Source organism: the organism of the source record quoted next, unplaced genomic scaffold, assembly GCF_019419815.1.
Source record: "Pyrus x bretschneideri cultivar Hongxiangsu unplaced genomic scaffold, Pyrus_bretschneideri_v1 Contig14, whole genome shotgun sequence".
NCBI lineage: Eukaryota > Viridiplantae > Streptophyta > Magnoliopsida > Rosales > Rosaceae > Pyrus > Pyrus x bretschneideri.
The window spans coordinates 1659611-1679773 of NW_025999435.1; the positions used below are offsets into that span (position 1 = coordinate 1659611).

Sequence of the window (20163 nt, forward strand, 5' to 3'; positions counted from 1 at the left end):
TAAATCGCTCAAATTTTAATTCATATGACATTGAAAATGTAAGTTGACATGACATTTGGAAAATTCCCCTTCTTCAAAAATATGAAAAACAAACCAAATAGAACATAAATTGGTTTATTTCGGTATTTAAATTGTTTGACCTTCAAACCAAACCGATCAAATCGATTCATATGGATGAAAACATTTACCCTGCTCGTGAAATGTTAACTTAAAGGTACTGTATCGTTAAAAGTATATACCAATTTCTACTTTTGTGTGTGTTTCAAAATAATCAGCGACTTGAATTTCCATACAATCCATGAGCTCTTGTTCTAAATTTGAATGCACACAGTTCTACATAGCATGATCCCTACATTTCTAAATGTGAATAAGCAAAACGTGATGCATATTGACACCATCAACCGACTATGGGGGAAGAAGTTGAGCGGGGATTTGTGAAGGAGAAAGTCAAGCACATTGGACATTCTTTTTGCTTGTGTTTACGACTAGCTCGTGAGTATATTGTGACTTTCGGGTTCCCGACAGTTCTTACGAAATCATGAGTGACTGCTCTCCTTGGTCTTTCCATAACCCCTTCCTGCCACCAGCTGAAAATCTTAATAGCGATGATGGCTGGTGGACCTCTCACGTTGACAGGACTTGTGCCTCTTGTGAGCACGCTCATCCCTATCCCTCGAGCTCCTTTTGTGAGAATGCTCGTCCCTATTCCTAGAGATCCTCCTGTGAGAGCGCTCATCCCTATCCCTAGAGCTCCTGTGAGTGCGTTATGCCCTGTCGACCAAGCTCCTGTTGTGATAGTGTTCTTACGTCTCAGTTGAGTTCCTTACAGAACTGTCTTCTGGGTCAATAGATCTTTTGTAAAACCTTTCTTCGTTCTCCACAGGACTACTTTTGCACATGTTCGCTTCCCTGTCCGTGGACCTTTTAAGGGTACTTTCTTCTCTATCCACGGAGCTCCTTTTCCTTCTAGGTGGAGACGGGACCTACAAACACAAGCGAGAAACAAAGACTCCGTGATAGAAGTTCCATGAGGAGAGATCTGATAATGCTCAAAAGCTAAACGATCTAAACTGCTTTGAGCAACTGCTACTGGCTATAGGCTGCAGAAATCAGGGAGGAAAATACATGGCTAATGGGACCAAAAGAAGAAAAATACCTGAAAACCCAAACCTTAGATTTTTTTTTTTTTGTTTTTTTTTTTGTCAAACGATAAATTTTGTTAGATTAACCATGGATTCAAATATCGTCATGCAAACAATCATATGTATTCATAAAGAACTAAATTTCTTTTGTTTATCAATCATGGCCTCATCTCCACCTTTCAAAGAAATAAAAATGTTCTTTTTTTCTGTTCATTTTTTTTGCAATTAAATTTTTTTAACGTACAATTTTGATGATTTTTAAGTAAAGGTAAAGGTTTCCCAAACACCAGCCATAACCTTGACCTTGAAGAAACTAAAAGCAAACAAAAATATCAAAAAAATTAATTTCCAGAAAAAGTGATGCTTTACATTGAAACAAACACAGGAGCAGAGTTAAAAACCCACATCACCTTCAATTCGATTACTAATCAGCGGGGTCTGGAAGTCGACAAGTATCCGACGAGCGAGAGAGGTGGCAGTTTGGTAATTACTGGACAGCCATGACGGCGACGCGTGAAGAAGTAGGGTTTTGGCCGAGACCGAACGAAAAAACTAGTGGAAAGTTTTCGGTCTCGGCCAAAACCCTACTTCTTCACACATAGCTGTCATGGCTCTTCAGTAATTAACAGACTGCCACCTCTCTCGCTCGTCGGATACTTGTCAACTTCCACACCCGACTGATTAGTAATCGAATTGAAGGTGAGGTGGGTTTTTTACTCTGCTCCGTGTTTGTTTCAATGTAAAGCAACAATTTTTCTGGAAATTAATTTTTTGAATTTTTTTTGTTTGTTTTTAGTTTCTTCAAGGTCGAGGTTATGGCAGGTGTTTGGGAAACAACAGCTGCCGCTGAGTTCTTACAACTAAGTCGACTGGTTATATACTTTCTGTTTGTCTTCAAAACCTAACAAATCAAGGAAAGCAAGCATCATATGAAGGAGACGACGTCATCCATTATTTGATAATCACAACCTTTACCTTTTGTTAAAAATCATCAAAATTATATGTTAAAAAATTCAATTGCAAAAAATAAAAAATAAAAAAAAACATTTTTTATTTCTTGGAGAATCAAAGTTAAATGAGGGTGGAGCATCACATGAAGGAGACGACGGTAGTCATCCATCATCTGATAATCACAACCTTTACCTTTTATTAAAAATCATCAAAATTGTATGTTAAAAAAATTCAATTGGAAAAAAAAAAAAAAAAGAACATTTTTTTTTCTTGGGGAGGTGGAGATGAGGCTGTGATTGATAAACAAAAGAAATTCAATTCTTGATGAATACATATGATTGTTTGCATGATGGCGTTCAAATACATGACTAATCTAACAAAATCTATCATTTGACAAAAAAAAAATCGAAGGTTTGGATTTTCAGGGTTGTATTGCTTTTAATTTGGAGGGTATTAAAGTCTATTGAAGTGTGATTTTGATCATATTTGAAAGTTTTTCTAAAAACTGACATTTATAAAATTAGAGTCTTAATTTTGGTTATTTAAGATAAAAACTGTTATTTAACTCTGACTTGGTAAATACAAGAACACAATGGTAGTGACAATTGTGGTTGTGGTGGTAGTGGGGGTGGCGGCTTTGATGATAGTGGCAGTTGTAGTGGTAATGGTGGCAGGTATGGTTGCGGCGGTGGTTGTAGTGGTAATTGACACACCCCGATCCGGGATGTCTACTTGGACTCCGAATCAAGTTGTGTTGGCCGACACCATGCAGATGACGAAGCCATAAAGTGTAGTGATGTGGAAAATGTGAGTAAATTTAAACCTAAATGTGCCTAAATGTATAAGTGCGCTTGTGAGCGAGAATGAATCCAATTCACACGTAATGTCAAGCGTAAGAAAAGTATAGCAAAGGTAGGATAAGAATTATACCGTCGAAGGTAATCACCTATACCAAGTTTGCCAAGAATCCTCGTCGACACGAAAGCTCAGCTACTAAAACCTAGAGGGACAAAAAATAAGGGTGAGTGGGCCTAAAAATAAAGCTTTGTAAAAACACTTTCGAAAACATAATAACCCATCGCCGTAAAACAAGTATAGTTTCCAAAATATACATACTATGTATAGTATGTAAGTACTTGTTGTAGTCTGCAATATCTCAAGAATTCAATACGTCACAAAATTTTTAAATAAGCATATAACTTCCAGTAATCGTAATATCTCGTAGAAATAAACATATCACATCGAGTGCTCATTGATATATGCTGACATACGGTTCATGCAGAGGTATTCTAACATGAACATGACTGGGTGTAATAATAATTTACGCTCTAGTATTACAATCATGTGAAGACTGGCGCTATGCGCATCATATATGAGTCCTAATTGCCTATAGCAATCTAGGACAGGACTGGCACATGCAATGGATCCAAAGTGAGCGTACGGTGCGATGTGAACATACACGTGAAAGACTGGTCTTAGCCCGGACGAGTATTAATACCAGTGCAGCACACGATGAGCAGATAACGCAAATATAGGGAATAAACTATTGGGGATAAAATAATCTTCCAAGAGATCTTTACCTCGTCTTTCCCTCTTTTTATCCAAGTTTGCAGCACGTCTGGGTTTGGATATCTGACCCACAGCTTTCATGACAAAACAGGAATATAAGGCTCTTTGCCTTCTATGTTCATCATCTTCATCCTCTTCCATTGCGAAAGCCTCATCTCCACTTTCCTCGAGATTGAACAATTCTTCCTGTTATGCCAACAATCTTTTCTGTTGCTCATCGATTTCATGCAATCTCCTTGAAGAAGACATTGTAAGAACTTAAGATTTAAAAACGATGAAGAGGGATTCTGAGCTAAAAAAGAAGGATTGAGTTTGGTGTATGAATGAGGATGGATGTAGGGTTTATATGGACAAAAAATGAAAGGATGAGGTTCTGGACAATGCCACGTGGCACTATGTGATTGGTTGAGAATCTTATCGAAATCCTGGCTAAATTATTGTAAACAGATAGTGATACGTGACGCGTTGGGATTGGTTGAAAATCTTATAAAAAATCTATCCACAAAATAGTACATTCGAATAATGACATGTGGCATGATAAGATTGGTTGAAAACTTGATTGAAATCTTGGTTAAATTATTGTAAACAGATAGTGACACGTGGCATGTCAGGATTGGTTGAAAATCTTATCGGAAATCTATCTACAAAATAGTACCTTTGGATAATGACACGTGTCGTGACAAGATTGGTTGAAAATCCTATCCAAAATTAAAACTAAATTTTTTATTTATTATTTTATAAAAAAATTAATAATATTTTAAATGGGTTGGGTGCCAGCACAATTTGTAGGGATGGAGATGCATTTGTACCAGCGCATTTTTTAGACTTTGTGCCAACACATTTTTTAGGGTTGGAGATGCATTTGGCCAATTACTGTTCATTGGGGTAAATCACTATTCATTTAAGTGGATTAAATGGGCTGGGTGCCAGCGCATTTTTAGTGGTGGAGTTGCTATAAAGGAGAGGGAATCTGAGAGCGTATGGGAGAAGAAGTGACGCGGGGACAAAGGAGATAAGAGACTCACGTGGGGGGGTCCCACCATGCAGAAAATCCGACACGAAAAATATTAAAATAATAAAGCGTAGTTTATCTATAATAATGAATTTACCAGAATGGCCTTGAACATCGTGAGTTCGTAAAATTTTAACCATAATTCCGGTTTTGATTCCGCTTGCGTCTACACGTTCGTACTATTAAGTACTTCGAGAATACAATAAAGTAGTAACTCGTACGCATCACGAAAAGACAATTAATGAAAGTTAACAATCTCGCCTCCAGGAGCATTGTAGTCAATTCACTCTTTTAAAATTAATAAAATCATAAAATTAGGGACAGATTGTCACAGTAATGGCAACATGTATGCATGATTGTGGCGTAGTGGTAATGGCAACAATGGTGGTGGTAGTGGCTATGATAGTGTAGAAGGAGCATTTGTAATGGTAGGTGGTGGTGGTAGCTCTCCATAGATAAATTGTGTCAAGACGGATGCATTATGTAATTGTTTTAAATTAATGATTGAATTAAAAAATATTTCATCAAAGGGCTTAACTCCACTTTTTATTAAGACAACTTTAAAAGCAACCTACATGCTACTTTTAAAAGTTGTTTAAAGGTCATTGGTTTTAAAATAAGCCGAATATTTATTTTATTAAACATTTATTTTATTATTTAATTTTAAAATGGATTAGTTTTTGGTGAAAACAAGCAATACCAAACTAGGACTTAGTAGATTAAATTATCAAATGTTAGGGAAGAAGAATCGATGGAGATCAAACTCATACTAGAATGCATATTTTCTACCACTACAATAAGACGTCATTTACAGAATTATTGTGTTTTTGCACCTTGTTATCTACAAAATTAAATTTCAATTTGAATTAGCAATTAAATTTTCTATCCAAGAATTTTTTTTAAAAAAAAAAATTTACTACTATTAGGCGCTTGGGAAAAGTTCGAAATTATCACGATAATTTAAAAGATACAAGAATTTTGAACTCGAAATGCATAAATAGAAACCTAACATTCTATCCACTAAAAGGCCCCATGCTCCAATTTAAAGATAATACTTGAGAAAGGAGACGCTCCTGAATTACCACTATTTAAAGTTTAAACCATAATCCGTACTTTGTCCTAGCCTAGGTGTCGTATCGATGTTGAAGATATATCATGAAAATGTTGCAACGTTTTGTCAGCGAAAATGCAGCGACAATGACACATATAATATCAATACCATATCGACAGTCTGTTCTTTAACCCACTGCAATTTATTTTGAACTGATCAGCATCAACGCAGATTAAGAGTTTAAGATAGGTCAAGGGTTCAATCCCTTCCTGTGTACCGAAAATAAATAAATACATACGAAACAAACACATGTTAAACTCATAGACTTAAAGATGCAGCATACAAAATTGCAAGCATATTCGTACATGAAGTTCGAAATAAGTTCAAGTTTTGACTCCGGTCGTCCTGCTGTCGCGGCTAATGCAACAGATTCCGATCAGTCATCATCGTCGTCATCTGTTCTGCCAAAACGATAAGGAAAACAAAATTCATGTCAGCAACAAAAACTGAAAGCACCCCACAGCATGCATGATTCAAATCCTCTTCAACAGACAGCTAAAGCTCTCGTTAACATTATAGAAAAAGAATTCATTCAACAGCCCAATCGGATTAACGCTCCTCATGGTGACCGGGTAATTTTTTCGGAAGATACCCCTCGTAGGTTTAAATCCTAAGTTTTTTAACCAAATGGTCTATCTTCTGAATGTCCTATCACCACGAGAACCATTAATCCAATTGTGGATAATTCAAATGATAACCCCAGATCCATCGAATATAGGTCAACAATTGCACACAATTAAGGGAAGCCTGCATCATAACCCTAGTTCCCAAAAATTTCACAATGATAATGAAATAGCAAGGCAAATCAGGGTCATCAACCGAATATATTACACTTTTTTGGCCCTGGTCAGATGATTGAAGCTCAGTAACATTTAAAAACTTACCCACGCATGATATTCATCAGATTCGCATTTTAATTGTCCAACTTATTTTATATACATACAACAGCAAAGAAGTCTCATCCCACTAAGTGGGCTAGCCTGTATGGAATCCTAGAACGCCATTGCGCTTGGTTTTGCATCAGATGAAAAAAAGGAACTAACTCATTATACCTCATATTTGTCGATTTCAATAATTAAACCATATAATATCGAGTCCAAAAAGCATATTAGCGAGACATGAAAATCTAAATGCCTATTTCCACAGCCCTCATGTAAGCATACTCTAAAGAAAAACACGACTCCCATGTAACTGGCAAAAAAAATAAAATAAAGCAGAACTCTAAAGAAGACTGAAATACTGACCATTCTTGTACGAAAAGGAATACTGTTTTTCAAGAACACCACTCTCTAGCATTCTGGAACATTCGCAACCAGGGACTAGGGCCTTTCTTTTCCACATCCCATTGCTTGGGATACCAGGGGAATTGCCACATTAAGAAGCAACGCTCTGGATGAGGCATCATGGCTAGATGCCTCCCATCTGGAGAACAAATTGCTGCAACCCCCAAGGGAGAGCCATTGACGTTGAAAGGGTAAAGTTCTGTCTCATTACCATCATCATCGCAATACCTTACTGGTGCCAACTTTGAGTGAAGCAAACGATCAAGAACACCATCATCGGGGAAATATGCTCTTCCTTCACCATGTGCAGCCCACACACCCAATGTACTGCCCTCCATTCCTTTAAACATTATAGCTGGCGAGTCCTTTATTGCCACACTGGTGAATCGGCATTCAAACCGTCCAGACTCGTTGTGAATGAACCTGGGCTGCGAAGGGTCCCCACCACCACCTAGCACACCACCAACTTGAGGTCCCGGGACCCACCCCAAAAGGGCCATAAGCTGACACCCGTTGCAAACTCCAAGACTAAAAGTGTCTGGCCGCTTGTAAAACTCTTGAAATTGATTTAGAAGGGGCTGATTAAATCGAATCGATGCAGACCAACCTTTTGCAGAATCAAGCACATCGGCGTAGCTAAAACCTCCAACAAACGCAATTCCACGGAATTCATGCAATGAAATGGTTCCATTAAGAAGGTCTGACATTGTAACATCCCATGGTTCAAAACCAGAAGCATAAAATGCTGCCGACATTTCTCTGTCCCCATTGCTGCCTTCTTCTCGGATTATAGCCACTTTTGGTTTGCAAGCGACGGTCATATACTTTTCATCTGTGAAAGAAGGAGTGAAAGACAAATCCCATGAAGGCTCATGCCTATCTTTCAACCCTTCTTTTTCTAGATCCACACAAGAAGCCAACCTTTGAAGTCTTTCCAGCTGAAAACTAGTGTCCTCCCACAAGTCCCTTAGAAAAGAAGTACTCTCATTCAAATGTGTAACCCCATCAACCTTTAACTCTACTGAGGGTGTGGCACTTACTTGACCAATAATCTCAGCCAAAATATTGTAACTGCTCAGTTTTTCCAACACCAAATCTAAGTCATTCCGGCTTACCTCAATAACCAGACCAAGTTCTTCAGCAAAAAGCGTTTGGAATAGGCCCTTCCCATGTGAAGTCAAGTCCAAAGTTATGCCACAATTCCCAGAAAATGCCATTTCAAGGGCACAGACCAGTAGCCCACCATCACTAATATCATGACCAGCAGAGATCAATTCGTCAGAAAGAAGGTCCTGAACTCCCTCAAAAACTCGTTTTAGATAAGGAACATCCTCAATGTCAGGGCAGTCATTGCCAACTTGGTCAAAAACCTGAGCAAGAGCAGACCCACCTAACCTCCGCTTTCCCTTTGCCAAATCAATGTGAAGCAGCACGCCATCATCCTTGAGCTTTAAATCTGGGGTTACTGTTTTTGTTATGTCAGGACAAGTGCAATAAACACTCATTACAAGATTGCCAGGTGCCTTAACAACCTCGCCTGCAACATGGGCTGCCATGGAAAGACTGTCCTTCCCCCCATCAATTGCAATACCAAGTTCGATCATTGCCTCTGAAAGAGCTGTAGCAGCATCATACATAGCTGCTCCTTCCCCATCAAGCTTGGCTGCATACATCCAATTCCCGCTGGCTTTAACATCAGATAGAGAAGTGACCTTTGCCCAAACAAGATTTGTGAGTGCTTCTCCCACAGCCAATCTCGCCATTGCTTTTGGATCCAGCAAACCTTTGATTGGCTGCTCCCCAATGGCACATGCACCTCCAGTCACATCAGTAAAAGTCTGCGCTATTACTGCAACATCAGAGAGAGGAATTTGCAAGGGCCCAACAGTTTGCTGCTGTGCTACGAGACCCGTAACACACCTGTCTACTTTGGATGTCAAGAAGCGCTTTGAACAAACAGATGGAAGTCTCAACACCCTCTTAAGTGAATCCATCACTGTTATTCCAGGAGCAATATCAAGTGGTTCTCGTGCATCAATCGTCCTGTGGAATTCAAAACTTTTCTGTGGCATATCACCAAGTACTTTCTCAAGCTCCAAATCGACTGCAGGAGGAGGGGGAGGGAGTCCACTAGATTCACATTTTTTAATAGCTAAGCTATCAATTAAAACAGCACGTCCCTCACCATTTATTGTTCCAATAACAGCCATAGAAACCCTTTCTCTTTCACATATTGATTGCAAGAGGTGGCGGCTTTCAGGCTTCACCAAGATTGCATCTTGCTCCTGGTATTCTGCACCCCATATCTCCAAGACAGACATTGTGTGATCACCAACTACAATTGCCCGGATATCAATCTGGCCGCCCTTGGGGTATATAATTTCCTTAACAACATTGCAGTTTCCACCTGCCCCCTGATCATGAATGCTAATGATAGGGTTATTATCCCCCATCTCAATACAGGCACGGACCACACGATAAAGTTTCTGTGCCATCTCTGCATCTCCACGCTGTACAGCATTAAAATCAAGCTCCGCATCATTCTGGCCGCTAACCATGCTCGATGCTGCCCCACCCCCCATTCCAATACGATATGCAGGGCCTCCAATTTTAACAACCAGCATACCAATGTCAGGCTCACCTTTTGTTATATGGGTGTGATCAATCTGCCCAATGCCTCCACTAAACATGATTGGCTTCAACCATTCTCTCCTGTCTCCACTTGGAAGTCTCATTCCAAATGTTCTAGTGTAGCCCTGAATCAAGGGCTCACCAAATTTGTTCCCGTAGTCTGATGCACCATTGCTAGCATCTATAAGGATCTGCAGAGGTGGAGCCAAATTTGATGGATAAGCAAAAGACGGATCTTCCCAAGGTGCATAAGAGCCCTCCATATTGAGATTCCCAACACAATAACCAGCTGTAGATGCTACAACAAAAGACCCTCTTCCAGTCGCATGGGTATCCCTGATTCGACCTCCTGCGCCTGTCTCCGCACCAGGGTAAGGCGCTACAGCACATGGGAAATTATGGGTCTCAGCAGTAAATAAAATATCAAGGTACCGAGTAGCTATGCTCAATGGACATGTTGAACCTGGCTCAACCGGTCGCATTTGCTTTACAAGAAACCCCTTGATTGCACTTGAGTTATCCTTGAAGCCAATTACAGAATTGTTTGGGTTTGCCTGCAACGTGCTCTTCACAATCTGCATCAGAGTTCTATCCATAGGCTGTCCATCTATAATAATTTTGCCAGTAAAAAACCAGTGCCTACTATGCTCACTGTTGGATTGTGCAATATCAAACAGCTCAACTGTTGTTGGATTCCTCTGGATTTCATCCTTGAATAGCCTAGTGTAGTACTGGAGATCCTGCTCATCAAATGCCAAACCCATTTCCTGATTTATCTCCTCCAATGCCTTCCGACCCCTCTCCATGACATGTACATGACGAACTTCATCCGGAACTACACTCGTTTCAAATGAAACTAGCTTCTGGGCATACACACACTCAGTCATTCGATCATGAACCAGTGCAGCAAACTCATTAATCTGATGATCTTGAAGTGATCCCTTACTAAACAGCAAGTACCTCCTTGACCGTTCCAAACGAGTCACCTCTGTCAACCCACATGCTCGACAAATTGATACAGCATTAGAAGACCAGGCTGTTGTAAATGACAACCTAGGACCAACCTCAACAATAACTGTACTAAGCCCTTCCTGCCTTTTCTTTTCAAGAAAGCTCTCAGTCCCCAAATTCTCGGGCTCATAAGTCTCCTGAAGAAGCCACTTCAAAACCAAAACCTTGTCGCTAGAAAGTGGCGAGTCAAGGCCAATGTTGAAGCACTGCTCAGTTTTCAAACCTACAATCTGATCCGTGATCTTTGTCTGAACCGTCTTCAGAAGCTCAGCTGTTGCACTCTCCTGAATGAGCGGGATGCGAAAAAAGTGAATAACTTCAGCTGCAGGCTTCTCAAGCAAGCTTGACTGCTCATCATCTACCAAGGTGCTCGCACCACCAGAAACCAAAGCTCTGGGCTTTTCTTGAGCACGACATCTCAAAGAAACACCTCTCCTATTACCAAAACTGGGAGCTGAACTTCTCCCGTGAAGCGAGCCCCAAAGCACCTGGCTTCTTCCCTTAACCGAGTTCCTCTGCAAAAAAAGGCTCTGCCTATTCGTGCCCTGCCAAATAAAACCAAGCGACATACAGCTTTCGATTTTGATCGACATTTTCTACCAAAATGCTACAATTTTTCAAAGCAATAATAAAAAAACAAAGAAAAAAATGGTAACGAAGAATACTTACTCGTAAGAACTCGGCGGCGGCTGTTTCCCGAATACCGGCCATAACATGAAGAAACTAAATACAAACAAAAAAAATAAAATAATTAATTTCCAGAAAAATTGATGCTTTACATTGAAACAAACACAGAAGCAGAGAAAACCCACCTCACCTTCAATTCGATTACTAATGGGTGTGGAAGTTGACAGTATCCGACGAGCGAGAGAGAGGGCTTTTAATTACTCAACAGCCATGACGGCGGCGCGTGAAGAAGTGGGGTTCTGGCAGAGACAGAACGAAGAACGCAGAGAAAAGTTGTCGGGAGAGGAGGGGAGGCGCGATGGAGATGCTGAAGCACGGTAGTGTATAAATTCTTAGGGTTTAGAGTAATTATGTATCAAATCTTACGGCATTTAGGTCTAATGAATTTTTTTATTTGTTGCCATAATTGCTAATCTTTATGAAACCCAATATTTATGAATTTAGAGATTAAATTTTAATTATATATAATAAATTTTTGTTAAATAATTAAACGTCTTTCAATTTTAGTTAAACTTCGTTGAGATGATCATTCAATTCTATTACGATTCAAATTATGAACCAGCCTTAAACGGAAAAGGATTCTCATCGAATGGACGGTCCTGATCACTATATTCCTAAAATCCTTAGAAGAGAAATCCCAAACTAATTTATATATTTTATTTATTTTTAATGGAATAATTATGTTTTTTATTTGTTGCCATAATTGATAATCTTTATGAAACCTAATATTTATGAAATTAGAGATTAAATTTTAATTATATATAATAAATTCTTGTTAAATAATTAAACGTCTTTCAATTTTAGTTAAACTTCGTTGAGATGATCATTCAATTTTATTACGATTCAAATTATGAACCGGCCTTAAACGGAAAAGGATTCTCATCGAATGGACGGTCCTGATTGCTATATTCTTAAAATCCTCAGAAATAAAAAATCATGCGATGGAGGCCAAACTAATTTATATATTTTATTTATTTTTAATGGAATAATTATTTTTTTTATTTGTTGCCATAATTGATAATCTTTATGAAACCTAATATTTATGAAATTAGAGATTAAATTTTAATTATATATAATAAATTCTCGTTAAATAATTAAACGTCTTTCAATTTTAGTTAAACTTCGTTAAGATGATCATTCAATTATATTATGATTCAAATTATGAACTGGCCCTAAACGGAAAAGGATTCTTATCAGATGGACGATCCTAATCACTATATTCTTAAAATCTTTAGAAAAAAAAAATCCTGTGATAGAGGCCAAACTAATTTATATATTTTATTTATTTTTAATGGAATAATTATTTTTTTTATTGCAAGACTGTATCTTATAACAAAGTTCGTCAAAAATGGAGATAATTCTGGAACCATCCTGACCATGTCACGTTTCAGAACTCTCTAGACTCTCCTCTCTTTTTCTCTCTCCTCTGCCTCTCTCTCTATAAATTCCATTGGCAAGCTCTCTGTTTCTCCGCAATTCGAAAAAGCCTCTGCATTCACTGTTCTGTTTCGCGCTTGCTTGTTCAATAACATTAAACGCCCATCGCAATCGGGTCAGGAAGTTGCCATGGAAGACGACTTTGATTTCTCAGCTGCCACCAACAGCCTCAACGACCCCGGTGACTTGGACCTTCCCGACGCCGAGGACGACCCAACTAGCCCAACTCTCAAGGTTGGTGATGAGAAGGAGATCGGGAAGAATGGCCTCAAGAAGAAGCTCCTTAAAGAGGGTGAAGGCTGGGACACTCCCGGCTCCGGCGACGAAGTTGAAGGTATAATTATATATATACTATACTTATACACACACGCGTACATACATACACATGTATGTATGTTGTTTGATGGTGAGCGTTGGTACTAATTGGCTGGTGATAATTTTACAGTGCATTACACTGGGACTCTGCTGGACGGAACCAAATTCGATTCGAGCCGTGACCGTGGGACCCCTTTCAAGTTCAATCTCGGACAAGGTGATTGATTCGTTTCCACTTTATCATTGTTTTCAATTGTGTTTATATATGTAAAGGGTGACCATAAGCCAACAAGGCTCTCACTTTGTGAGGGGTGGGGAACATTTATCGCAGCCTTACTCTTGCTTTGAAATGAGGCTGTTTTTACGACTCGAATTCGTGACCTTTCGGTCCCAATGGAGCAATTCTTGATTCGAGAGGATAACATTTTGTTAAATTTTCCTCTTACTGAGCCGTTATGATTCAATTGGTTAATTTCAGGACAAGTGATTAAGGGATGGGATGAAGGAATCAAAACCATGAAGAAGGGCGAAAATGCGGTTTTCACCATACCGCCTGAGTTGGCTTACGGCGAGTCTGGATCCCCTCCAACGATTCCTCCGAATGCCACACTTCAGTTCGATGTGGAGTTGCTTTCCTGGACGAGTGTGAAGGATATTCTCAAGGACGGCGGAGTTATGAAGAAAATTATCATCGAAGGAGAGAAATGGGAGAATCCGAAAGATCTTGACGAAGTGTTTGGTACATTGTCTATCCGATGACTAAAAATTGATGAATGGCATGAACTCATTGGTTTCTTACACAATTTTTTGTTGGCATCTCAGTTAAGTACGAGGCTCGGCTTGAGATGGGACTCTTGTTTCGAAATCCGATGGTGTCGAGTTTACTGTCCAGGATGGTTTGTTTCATTGCCTTATCTCATATATTTACTTGTGACGCAAAGAATTGGTTTTTTTGGAATAATCTGAGTGTGAATTCTCTTTGATTGCAGGCTATTTCTGCCCCGCCTTGGCAAAAGCTGTGAAAACAATGAAGAAAGGCGAAAAGGTCCTTTTGACTGTAAAGCCACAATGTGAGTCCTGTGCCCATATGATTACTTGTTGATTGCTTATTTTATTGAGAGTATTCAAATTTATTCACAAGATGCAAACTTAACGCCCATAATTTTGTAGATGGATTTGGCGAGGCGGGTAGGCCAGCTACAGGGGATGAAGGCGCAGTGCCGCCAAATGCGACCCTTGAGATAGCACTCGAGTTGGTATCGTGGAAGACGGTTTCTGATGTTACCAAAGATAAGAAGGTCCTGAAAAAGACATTGAAGGAGGGAGAGGGATATGAGCGCCCGAATGATGGGGCGGTAGTTAAAGGTAATACGAGTGATGCATAAAATTTCGTGGGTAATTACATTCTTAATGTTCGTGGATCTTAAGTTCTGTATTTGTTTTGGTCTGGCAGTGAAGCTTGTTGGGAAGTTGCCTGACGGCACGATCTTCACAGAGAAGGGCCATGATGACGAGCCATTCGAGTTCAAGACGGATGAAGGTAATCATGTCCCTTCGACATTGTTTCTCTGAAACTATTGAGTTAAAATTCCAAAACAGGAAAACTTGAGATGTATTGATTGTTCGCAGAGCAAGTAATTGAGGGACTGGATAGAGCTGTGAAGAACATGAAGAAAGGTGAAGTGGCTCTTGTGACCATTCAACCAGAATATGCATTCGGGTCAACCGAATCAGCACAAGATTTGGCTGTTGTTCCTGCAAATTCGACGGTGCATTATGAGGTGGAGCTGGTCTCCTTTGTCAAGGTAAGTATGATATGTCCCCCTCGACGCAGTCCCCGTTCCCTGTTGTGAATTAAGCTGGACTAACTTACTTTACCGGTTGCAGGACAAGGAGTCTTGGGACATGAACACACAAGAAAAAATCGAAACCGCTGGGAAGAAGAAGGAAGAAGGGAATGTACTCTTCAAGGCTGGTAAATACGAACGAGCCTCCAAGAGATACGAAAAGGTATATCCAGCAGTCTTGCCTCGTGCTCCTGTGACACCGATTTTACTTAGACGTTTGTAGCAACTCATAAAAACCTCCAATTTTCGGTGACAGGCTGTGAGGTTAATCGAATATGACTCCACTTTCAGCGACGAGGAGAAGCAGCAGGCGAAGGCGCTGAAAATAACCTGCAATCTGAATGATGCTGCGTGCAAGCTGAAACTCAAAGACTACAAGCAGGCAGAGAAGCTCTGCACAAAGGTACAAGGCTCACCGGTTTCCCAGATCTCCATGCGAGTGCAAGGGTAGTGTAGTTTGTTTCTCTTCTAATGTGTGAGAGCACTGATATGCAGGTTTTGGATTTAGACAGTCGGAATGTGAAGGCTCTGTACAGAAGGGCGCAAGCGTATATCCAACTTGTCGATTTGGACTTAGCAGAGCTGGATATCAAGAAGGCCCTTGAGATAGACCCTGACAACAGGTTCGTTGATGAGTTGTGTCGTTTTTGTTCGTTATAGATGGTTCGTTGATGAGTTGTGTTGTTTTTGTTCGTTTTGGACAAGCTTTTGTAGCATTTGTGTGTCGATTAACGTGTTTGTGGGATTGTGGTTGTGTATTCAGGGATGTGAAACTGGAGTACAAGGTATTGAAGCAGAAAGTGAGAGAGTACAACAAGAAGGACGCGCAGTTCTACGGCAACATTTTTGCAAAAATGAACAAACAGGAGCCGGTGCCGATGACCATCGACAGCAAGGCTTGATTGAGGTTGTCATGTAATTGAAACAAAATTTGAGGCTGTGTGCTTTTTTGAACAACATTAGTAATGTAAAAAGCCTCGGATTTGTCAAAATGTTTGTGGCTAAATGTGCTTCTGACAGTTGAAAGTGCTTGTGAATAAAAGTGCTTTTGCACAATATAAGCGTATTTGAATAGTGTTTGCTTCTATTGTTTTTCAAGGTGTGTTCGACTTTCAAGAAATTTTCTAAAGACGGCAGAAGCACTTGTGAGCCTGAAGTGGTTGCTACAAAGTCAATTCCAAACGCTACCTTACCAAGTAGTACAATATATTATGATGCATACAAGCAACTAATCTAAGCTCATCATAGACTTGTGAGCCTGAAGTCGTTACCTTACGCGTTCCCGACGGTTCTTACGAAATCATGAGTGACTGCTCTCCTTGGTCTTTCCATAACCCCTTCCTGCCTCCAGCTGAAAATCTTAATAGCGATCACGGCTGGTGGACCTCTCACGGTGACGGGACTTGTGCCGCTTATGAGCACGCTCATCCCTATCCCTCGAGCTCCTTTTGTGAGAATGCTCATCCCTATCCCTAGAGATCCTCCTGTGAGAGCGCTCATCCCTATCCCTAGAGCTCCTGTGAGAGCGTTCTGCTCTGTCAACCGAGCTCCTGTTGTGATAGTGTTCTTCTGTCTCAGTTGAGCTCCTTACAGAACTGTCCTCTGGGTCAATAGATCTTTTGTAAAACCTTTCTTCCTTCTCCACAGGACTACTTTTGCACATGTTCGCTTCCCTGTCCATGGACCTTTTATGGGTACTTTCTTCTCTATCCATGGAGCTCCTTTTCCTTCTAGGTGGGGACGGGACCTACAAACACAAACGAGAAACAAAGACTCTGTGATAGAAGTTCCATGAGGAGAGATCTCATAATGCTCAAAAGCCAAACGATCTAAACTGCTTTGAGCAACTGCTACTAGCTAATCAGGGAGGAAAATACATGGCTAATGGGACCAAAAGAAGAAAAATACCTGATAGGGTGACATGTATCTTCCTTCTGGTGGAGGTGGGATCCCAAGTCTCTCCAGCTCGTCATATGGGATTGGACGCCTGGTTACCAAGATAAATAAAAGGTGAAGAGTCGGTACATCTAATTCACTGCAAGTTTATGAAATATATTACATAATTAAGAAAGTTATGCATACAGGGGAGCTCGAAATGGTTTTTCTCGTCCTCCAAAACGAAGCTGTCCAGATTCCTTCTTACCACAGAAACCACCTCCTGGTAAAACAATAAAATCACATGAACTTGACCTCTATAGGCATATGCAAACTGAAGGTAGAAGAATACGAAAACTTCACTGACCTAATCTTCTTGGAATCCACCCTGGCATCAACTGCTGTCTGTTGTAATCAACAATAACTTTAGAATTATCAATCAAGGAATGGTGAGCTTCCTGCAAACAAGCAACTAATCTAAGCTCATCATAGACATGTTATGACTTATGCAGATCATATTTTCACATTGTCCCCAATTTTCTTTTCCTTGGCTTGCCTCGTCTATCCACATTTAAGACATTAAGCATACCATTATGAAATACAGTATCCAGCCACCTACAATTGATATGCACATGTCTTTTGATATGCACATGTCTTTTCTCACAAAACTAGCAAGCACAGCCAAATCAATTTAATTTTGTGAGAGAAGGACGTGTCTATGAGAACAAACACCAATACCATCATGCTTGAAGCGAAATCCATCAGCAGTACAAGAATGTAAAATTAGAATTCCCCGCCACACAGACATGCAATACATATATGAAAATAAATGAAGAGATTCCATATCGTATAGACTAGAGAGAGTGGCTAAAAAGTTGGAGCACCTTATATGCACGCTGCATCTCCCCTTCGGCTTCATATTCAACAAAAGCATATCCGCGCGAAGCACCAGTTACTGGAAAAATTGCACCAATCAAATTACAAAGATGGACTCTCATAGCATTACAGTGTCAAAATAGAAGCATAAAATTCTGCAAGCCAGTATGCATACTATATTACTATTCAAGAGCATTGTAGTTGTAATGTTGTGAAATTTTGCACGGAGCTCGAATTCAAAGCAAAATTAAGAAGCTCACCAATGTGCCTGACCAAGCGCAAGTTTTTGACCAGACCGTACTTGCTCATAGCCTGAAAACCCAAGTTCAAAATTCGTTTTTAGACCAAGAACTTCCACTTAATTGGGTTTCTACCGATCACAGTTGAACAACTTTCTTCCTATTTCTTTCTTTTCTCAATTTTCTGGGCAACCAAACAGAAAGTGAGAGAGAGCGAGAGAGATGAACCTTGCGAAGAGTGCGTTCGGTAGTGAGATGAGAAAGGTGACCAACGAAGAGAGTGCAATAAGGATCGCCGAGGAGCTTGGGGTCGCCCAGGGGGTCATCTGCAAACGAAAAAGAGTTACAGGGCCAAAGTATAAATAAGAAGAAGCAAAGGGTAGGGATATAAGAGAAAAAAGGAAAAAAGGAGGAGAAGAGAGAGAGTGTGTGGTTACAGAGGCCAGCGGAGGAGCAGAGGAAGGCTCGGTAGACGGCGTTGTCGTGAGGGAGAGTGTCGGTGCCGTCTATGCTTCCCGCCTGAATCGGATGATACGCCTCCGAGTAGAACACCGCGTTTAAGTTTCCGTTCACGTTTCGTCCGCCCCCACTCATCGTCGCATAATCTCTCTCTGTCTTCAGAAGCAATGCAAATTCATGGACAAAACAGGTGGGCTTTATAGATGTATTTTCTGGGCCCATTTTGTTTCCGGCCCACATTTTTATTTGCAACGCATTGACTCAAACGGGCCAAAAAAATATGATGCTCAGCCCATGTTTTCTCGGTTTTGAACCGAGGGAGCATATTGACTGAAAAAAGTATGTGGGTTTTCAAATGATTCCAACAACATTTGGAATCGAATTCATTACAACTGAAACCCTCAATCCGGGTTTGAACTCCCATGAATGTATTTCATTATCGAAAGTACGATGTTGTGTAGTTCTGGGACTGTTTAACAAGCGAGATTAGTCTGTCATCAATGTAAGGTGGTGGCTCTTATATCAGCGTCAACAGACTGTTTATGTAGCAACGCCAACACCCTCTCGATTCTTCCTCTAGAGCTTGGTCATGTAAAACTCAGGCTCCTTACCTTCCAAGATGTGCCTGACAGATTAGTTTACGAAACAAAATAAGATGATGCAGAAAACAAATACAATCGAATGTATTAAAACGAGTTATTAAACTCAGCCATCAGCTCTGCCCTGTCACATTCGCAAGGACGGGAAGGTACATGCAAAGCCAAAAACCACTTACCCCCAAACTGTCCTTCAATCTGGGAGTTTAGCGTGCAAACTTGCTGATGCTTCTCAAGCTTTCCGGCGACATTACTCTTCTTTGCTTCCTCCGTAGTTCCTTCTCCTTCCTGCTTGTACATATAAAGATAGAACTAGTTAGTGTGATGATGAAATGAAATTGTCCTTCACCTCATGATAAAAAAACATAACACAATCCATTGATCATGGTATTGAGCTTAAAAATTCTCATTTCCTCCATCTAAATTTTGTATATCAAGCATCGTGAAAGAAACTAGGCAATGGGAAATCCGGGAATATCAAATGCATTATACAGCACATGAGACGTGGAAACAGCCTCTTTGCTAAGCAAGGCTGCGTACAATAGACGTTCTTCGCTCAACTCTCGCAACGCGGGGAGCCTTGTTAACTTGGGATCGCCCATTCTTTTTTATAAAGCACATGAGGCAGTGATGATTAGAAGATTATGGCAAGTAGAGGAGGGTTAACCAACCACTGGACGAAACATAAATTAGTAATAAAACCCGTTTAGATTCATTCAAGTAAAAACAACAAATAACGTGGCAGCCAGGGCATCTCACGGTCTCACCTGTGCACTCTCCATCATTCCATACCAAGCCTCCAAACTCGGGAATTGCTTGCCAAGACCTCGTAGTGAATGGGATTTTATAAGATGGCTATTGATTAGCTCTGGTGAAAATAAGGTTACGATGCTCAACTTTAACATGACTTGAATGGAGAAACCATGGCATTGTAAGTTGAAATTGCACGGCGAACATTACCGACTGTTCTGCGAAGGATAAAAGGAAACCATTTGTATTCCTCTGGGCACACATCTGAAATAAGCCAGGAAGTTAATGTCCCCTGGACTAGCTATAGAGAGTGCTGGCAACTCCTGTTTGAGTAGAGAGCTCGCATTGGATTTATGTTTTCACTGCCACGAT

The 20163-nt window shown here is 40.3% G+C and overlaps 3 protein-coding genes across 7 annotated transcripts; 1 reads left to right on the forward strand and 2 right to left on the reverse strand.

Annotated features, from left to right (window-relative positions):
- Nucleotides 1-274: 274 nt before the first annotated feature.
- On the reverse strand, nucleotides 275-18619 carry LOC103962597 (U11/U12 small nuclear ribonucleoprotein 35 kDa protein-like). Of its 3 annotated transcripts, none has more exons than XR_007256593.1 (9): nucleotides 18424-18619; nucleotides 18215-18312; nucleotides 18008-18059; nucleotides 17756-17826; nucleotides 17239-17276; nucleotides 17140-17154; nucleotides 16905-16983; nucleotides 16268-16743; nucleotides 275-507 (listed from the first exon to the last, which is right to left on the reverse strand). XR_007256593.1 is itself a non-coding variant. In XM_048579662.1 (8 exons), exons 1-8 carry the CDS (start codon nucleotides 18578-18580, stop codon nucleotides 16357-16359), a joined length of 1011 nt encoding a protein of 336 aa, XP_048435619.1. In that variant the 5' UTR covers nucleotides 18581-18618; the 3' UTR covers nucleotides 16117-16356. The 3 variants fall into 3 exon arrangements, 1 of the variants encoding a protein (XP_048435619.1); XR_007256592.1 differs by having other exon boundaries at nucleotides 17079-17154; nucleotides 17239-17329; nucleotides 18424-18618; XM_048579662.1 differs by lacking the exon at nucleotides 275-507 and having other exon boundaries at nucleotides 16117-16743; nucleotides 17079-17154; nucleotides 17239-17329; nucleotides 18424-18618.
- On the reverse strand, nucleotides 5907-11720 carry LOC103962592 (probable phosphoribosylformylglycinamidine synthase, chloroplastic/mitochondrial). 3 transcript variants are annotated; one of them, XM_009375328.3, is made up of 4 exons: nucleotides 11528-11720; nucleotides 11380-11433; nucleotides 7030-11255; nucleotides 5907-6181 (listed from the first exon to the last, which is right to left on the reverse strand). In XM_009375328.3, the coding sequence occupies exons 2-3, from the start codon at nucleotides 11419-11421 to the stop codon at nucleotides 7059-7061; spliced, it is 4239 nt and encodes a 1412-aa protein (XP_009373603.2). In that variant the 5' UTR covers nucleotides 11422-11433; nucleotides 11528-11720; the 3' UTR covers nucleotides 5907-6181; nucleotides 7030-7058. The 3 variants fall into 3 exon arrangements, with proteins under 3 accessions (XP_009373603.2, XP_009373601.2, XP_009373602.2); XM_009375326.3 differs by having other exon boundaries at nucleotides 5907-6186; XM_009375327.3 differs by having other exon boundaries at nucleotides 5907-6186; nucleotides 11523-11720.
- Nucleotides 12749-16062, forward strand: LOC103962598 (70 kDa peptidyl-prolyl isomerase). The gene is given in 13 exon segments (XM_009375335.3): nucleotides 12749-13168; nucleotides 13280-13366; nucleotides 13628-13888; nucleotides 13972-13989; nucleotides 13992-14045; nucleotides 14139-14219; nucleotides 14320-14514; nucleotides 14603-14689; nucleotides 14779-14954; nucleotides 15037-15159; nucleotides 15253-15399; nucleotides 15492-15619; nucleotides 15760-16062. Coding segments are annotated over 13 exon segments (1701 nt in total). The 5' UTR covers nucleotides 12749-12963; the 3' UTR covers nucleotides 15899-16062.
- Nucleotides 18620-20163: the final 1544 nt, after the last annotated feature.

Bases quoted from the DNA above. Each gene is read 5' to 3' on its own strand.
- LOC103962597 (XM_048579662.1), bottom strand. From the start codon at position 18,580: ATGAGTGGGGGCGGACGAAACGTGAACGGAAACTTAAACGCGGTGTTC. The intron at 18,313-18,423 runs GTAACCACACAC...TTTCGTTTGCAG, and splicing joins CTGCTCCTCCGCTGGCCTCT to ATGACCCCCTGGGCGACCCC. The intron at 17,827-18,007 runs GTGAGCTTCTTA...CAATTTTTCCAG, and splicing joins GCGCTTGGTCAGGCACATTG to TAACTGGTGCTTCGCGCGGA.
- LOC103962592 (XM_009375328.3), bottom strand. From the start codon at position 11,421: ATGGCCGGTATTCGGGAAACAGCCGCCGCCGAGTTCTTACGA. The intron at 11,256-11,379 runs GTAAGTATTCTT...TTTATTTGGCAG, and splicing joins CCGCCGCCGAGTTCTTACGA to GGCACGAATAGGCAGAGCCT.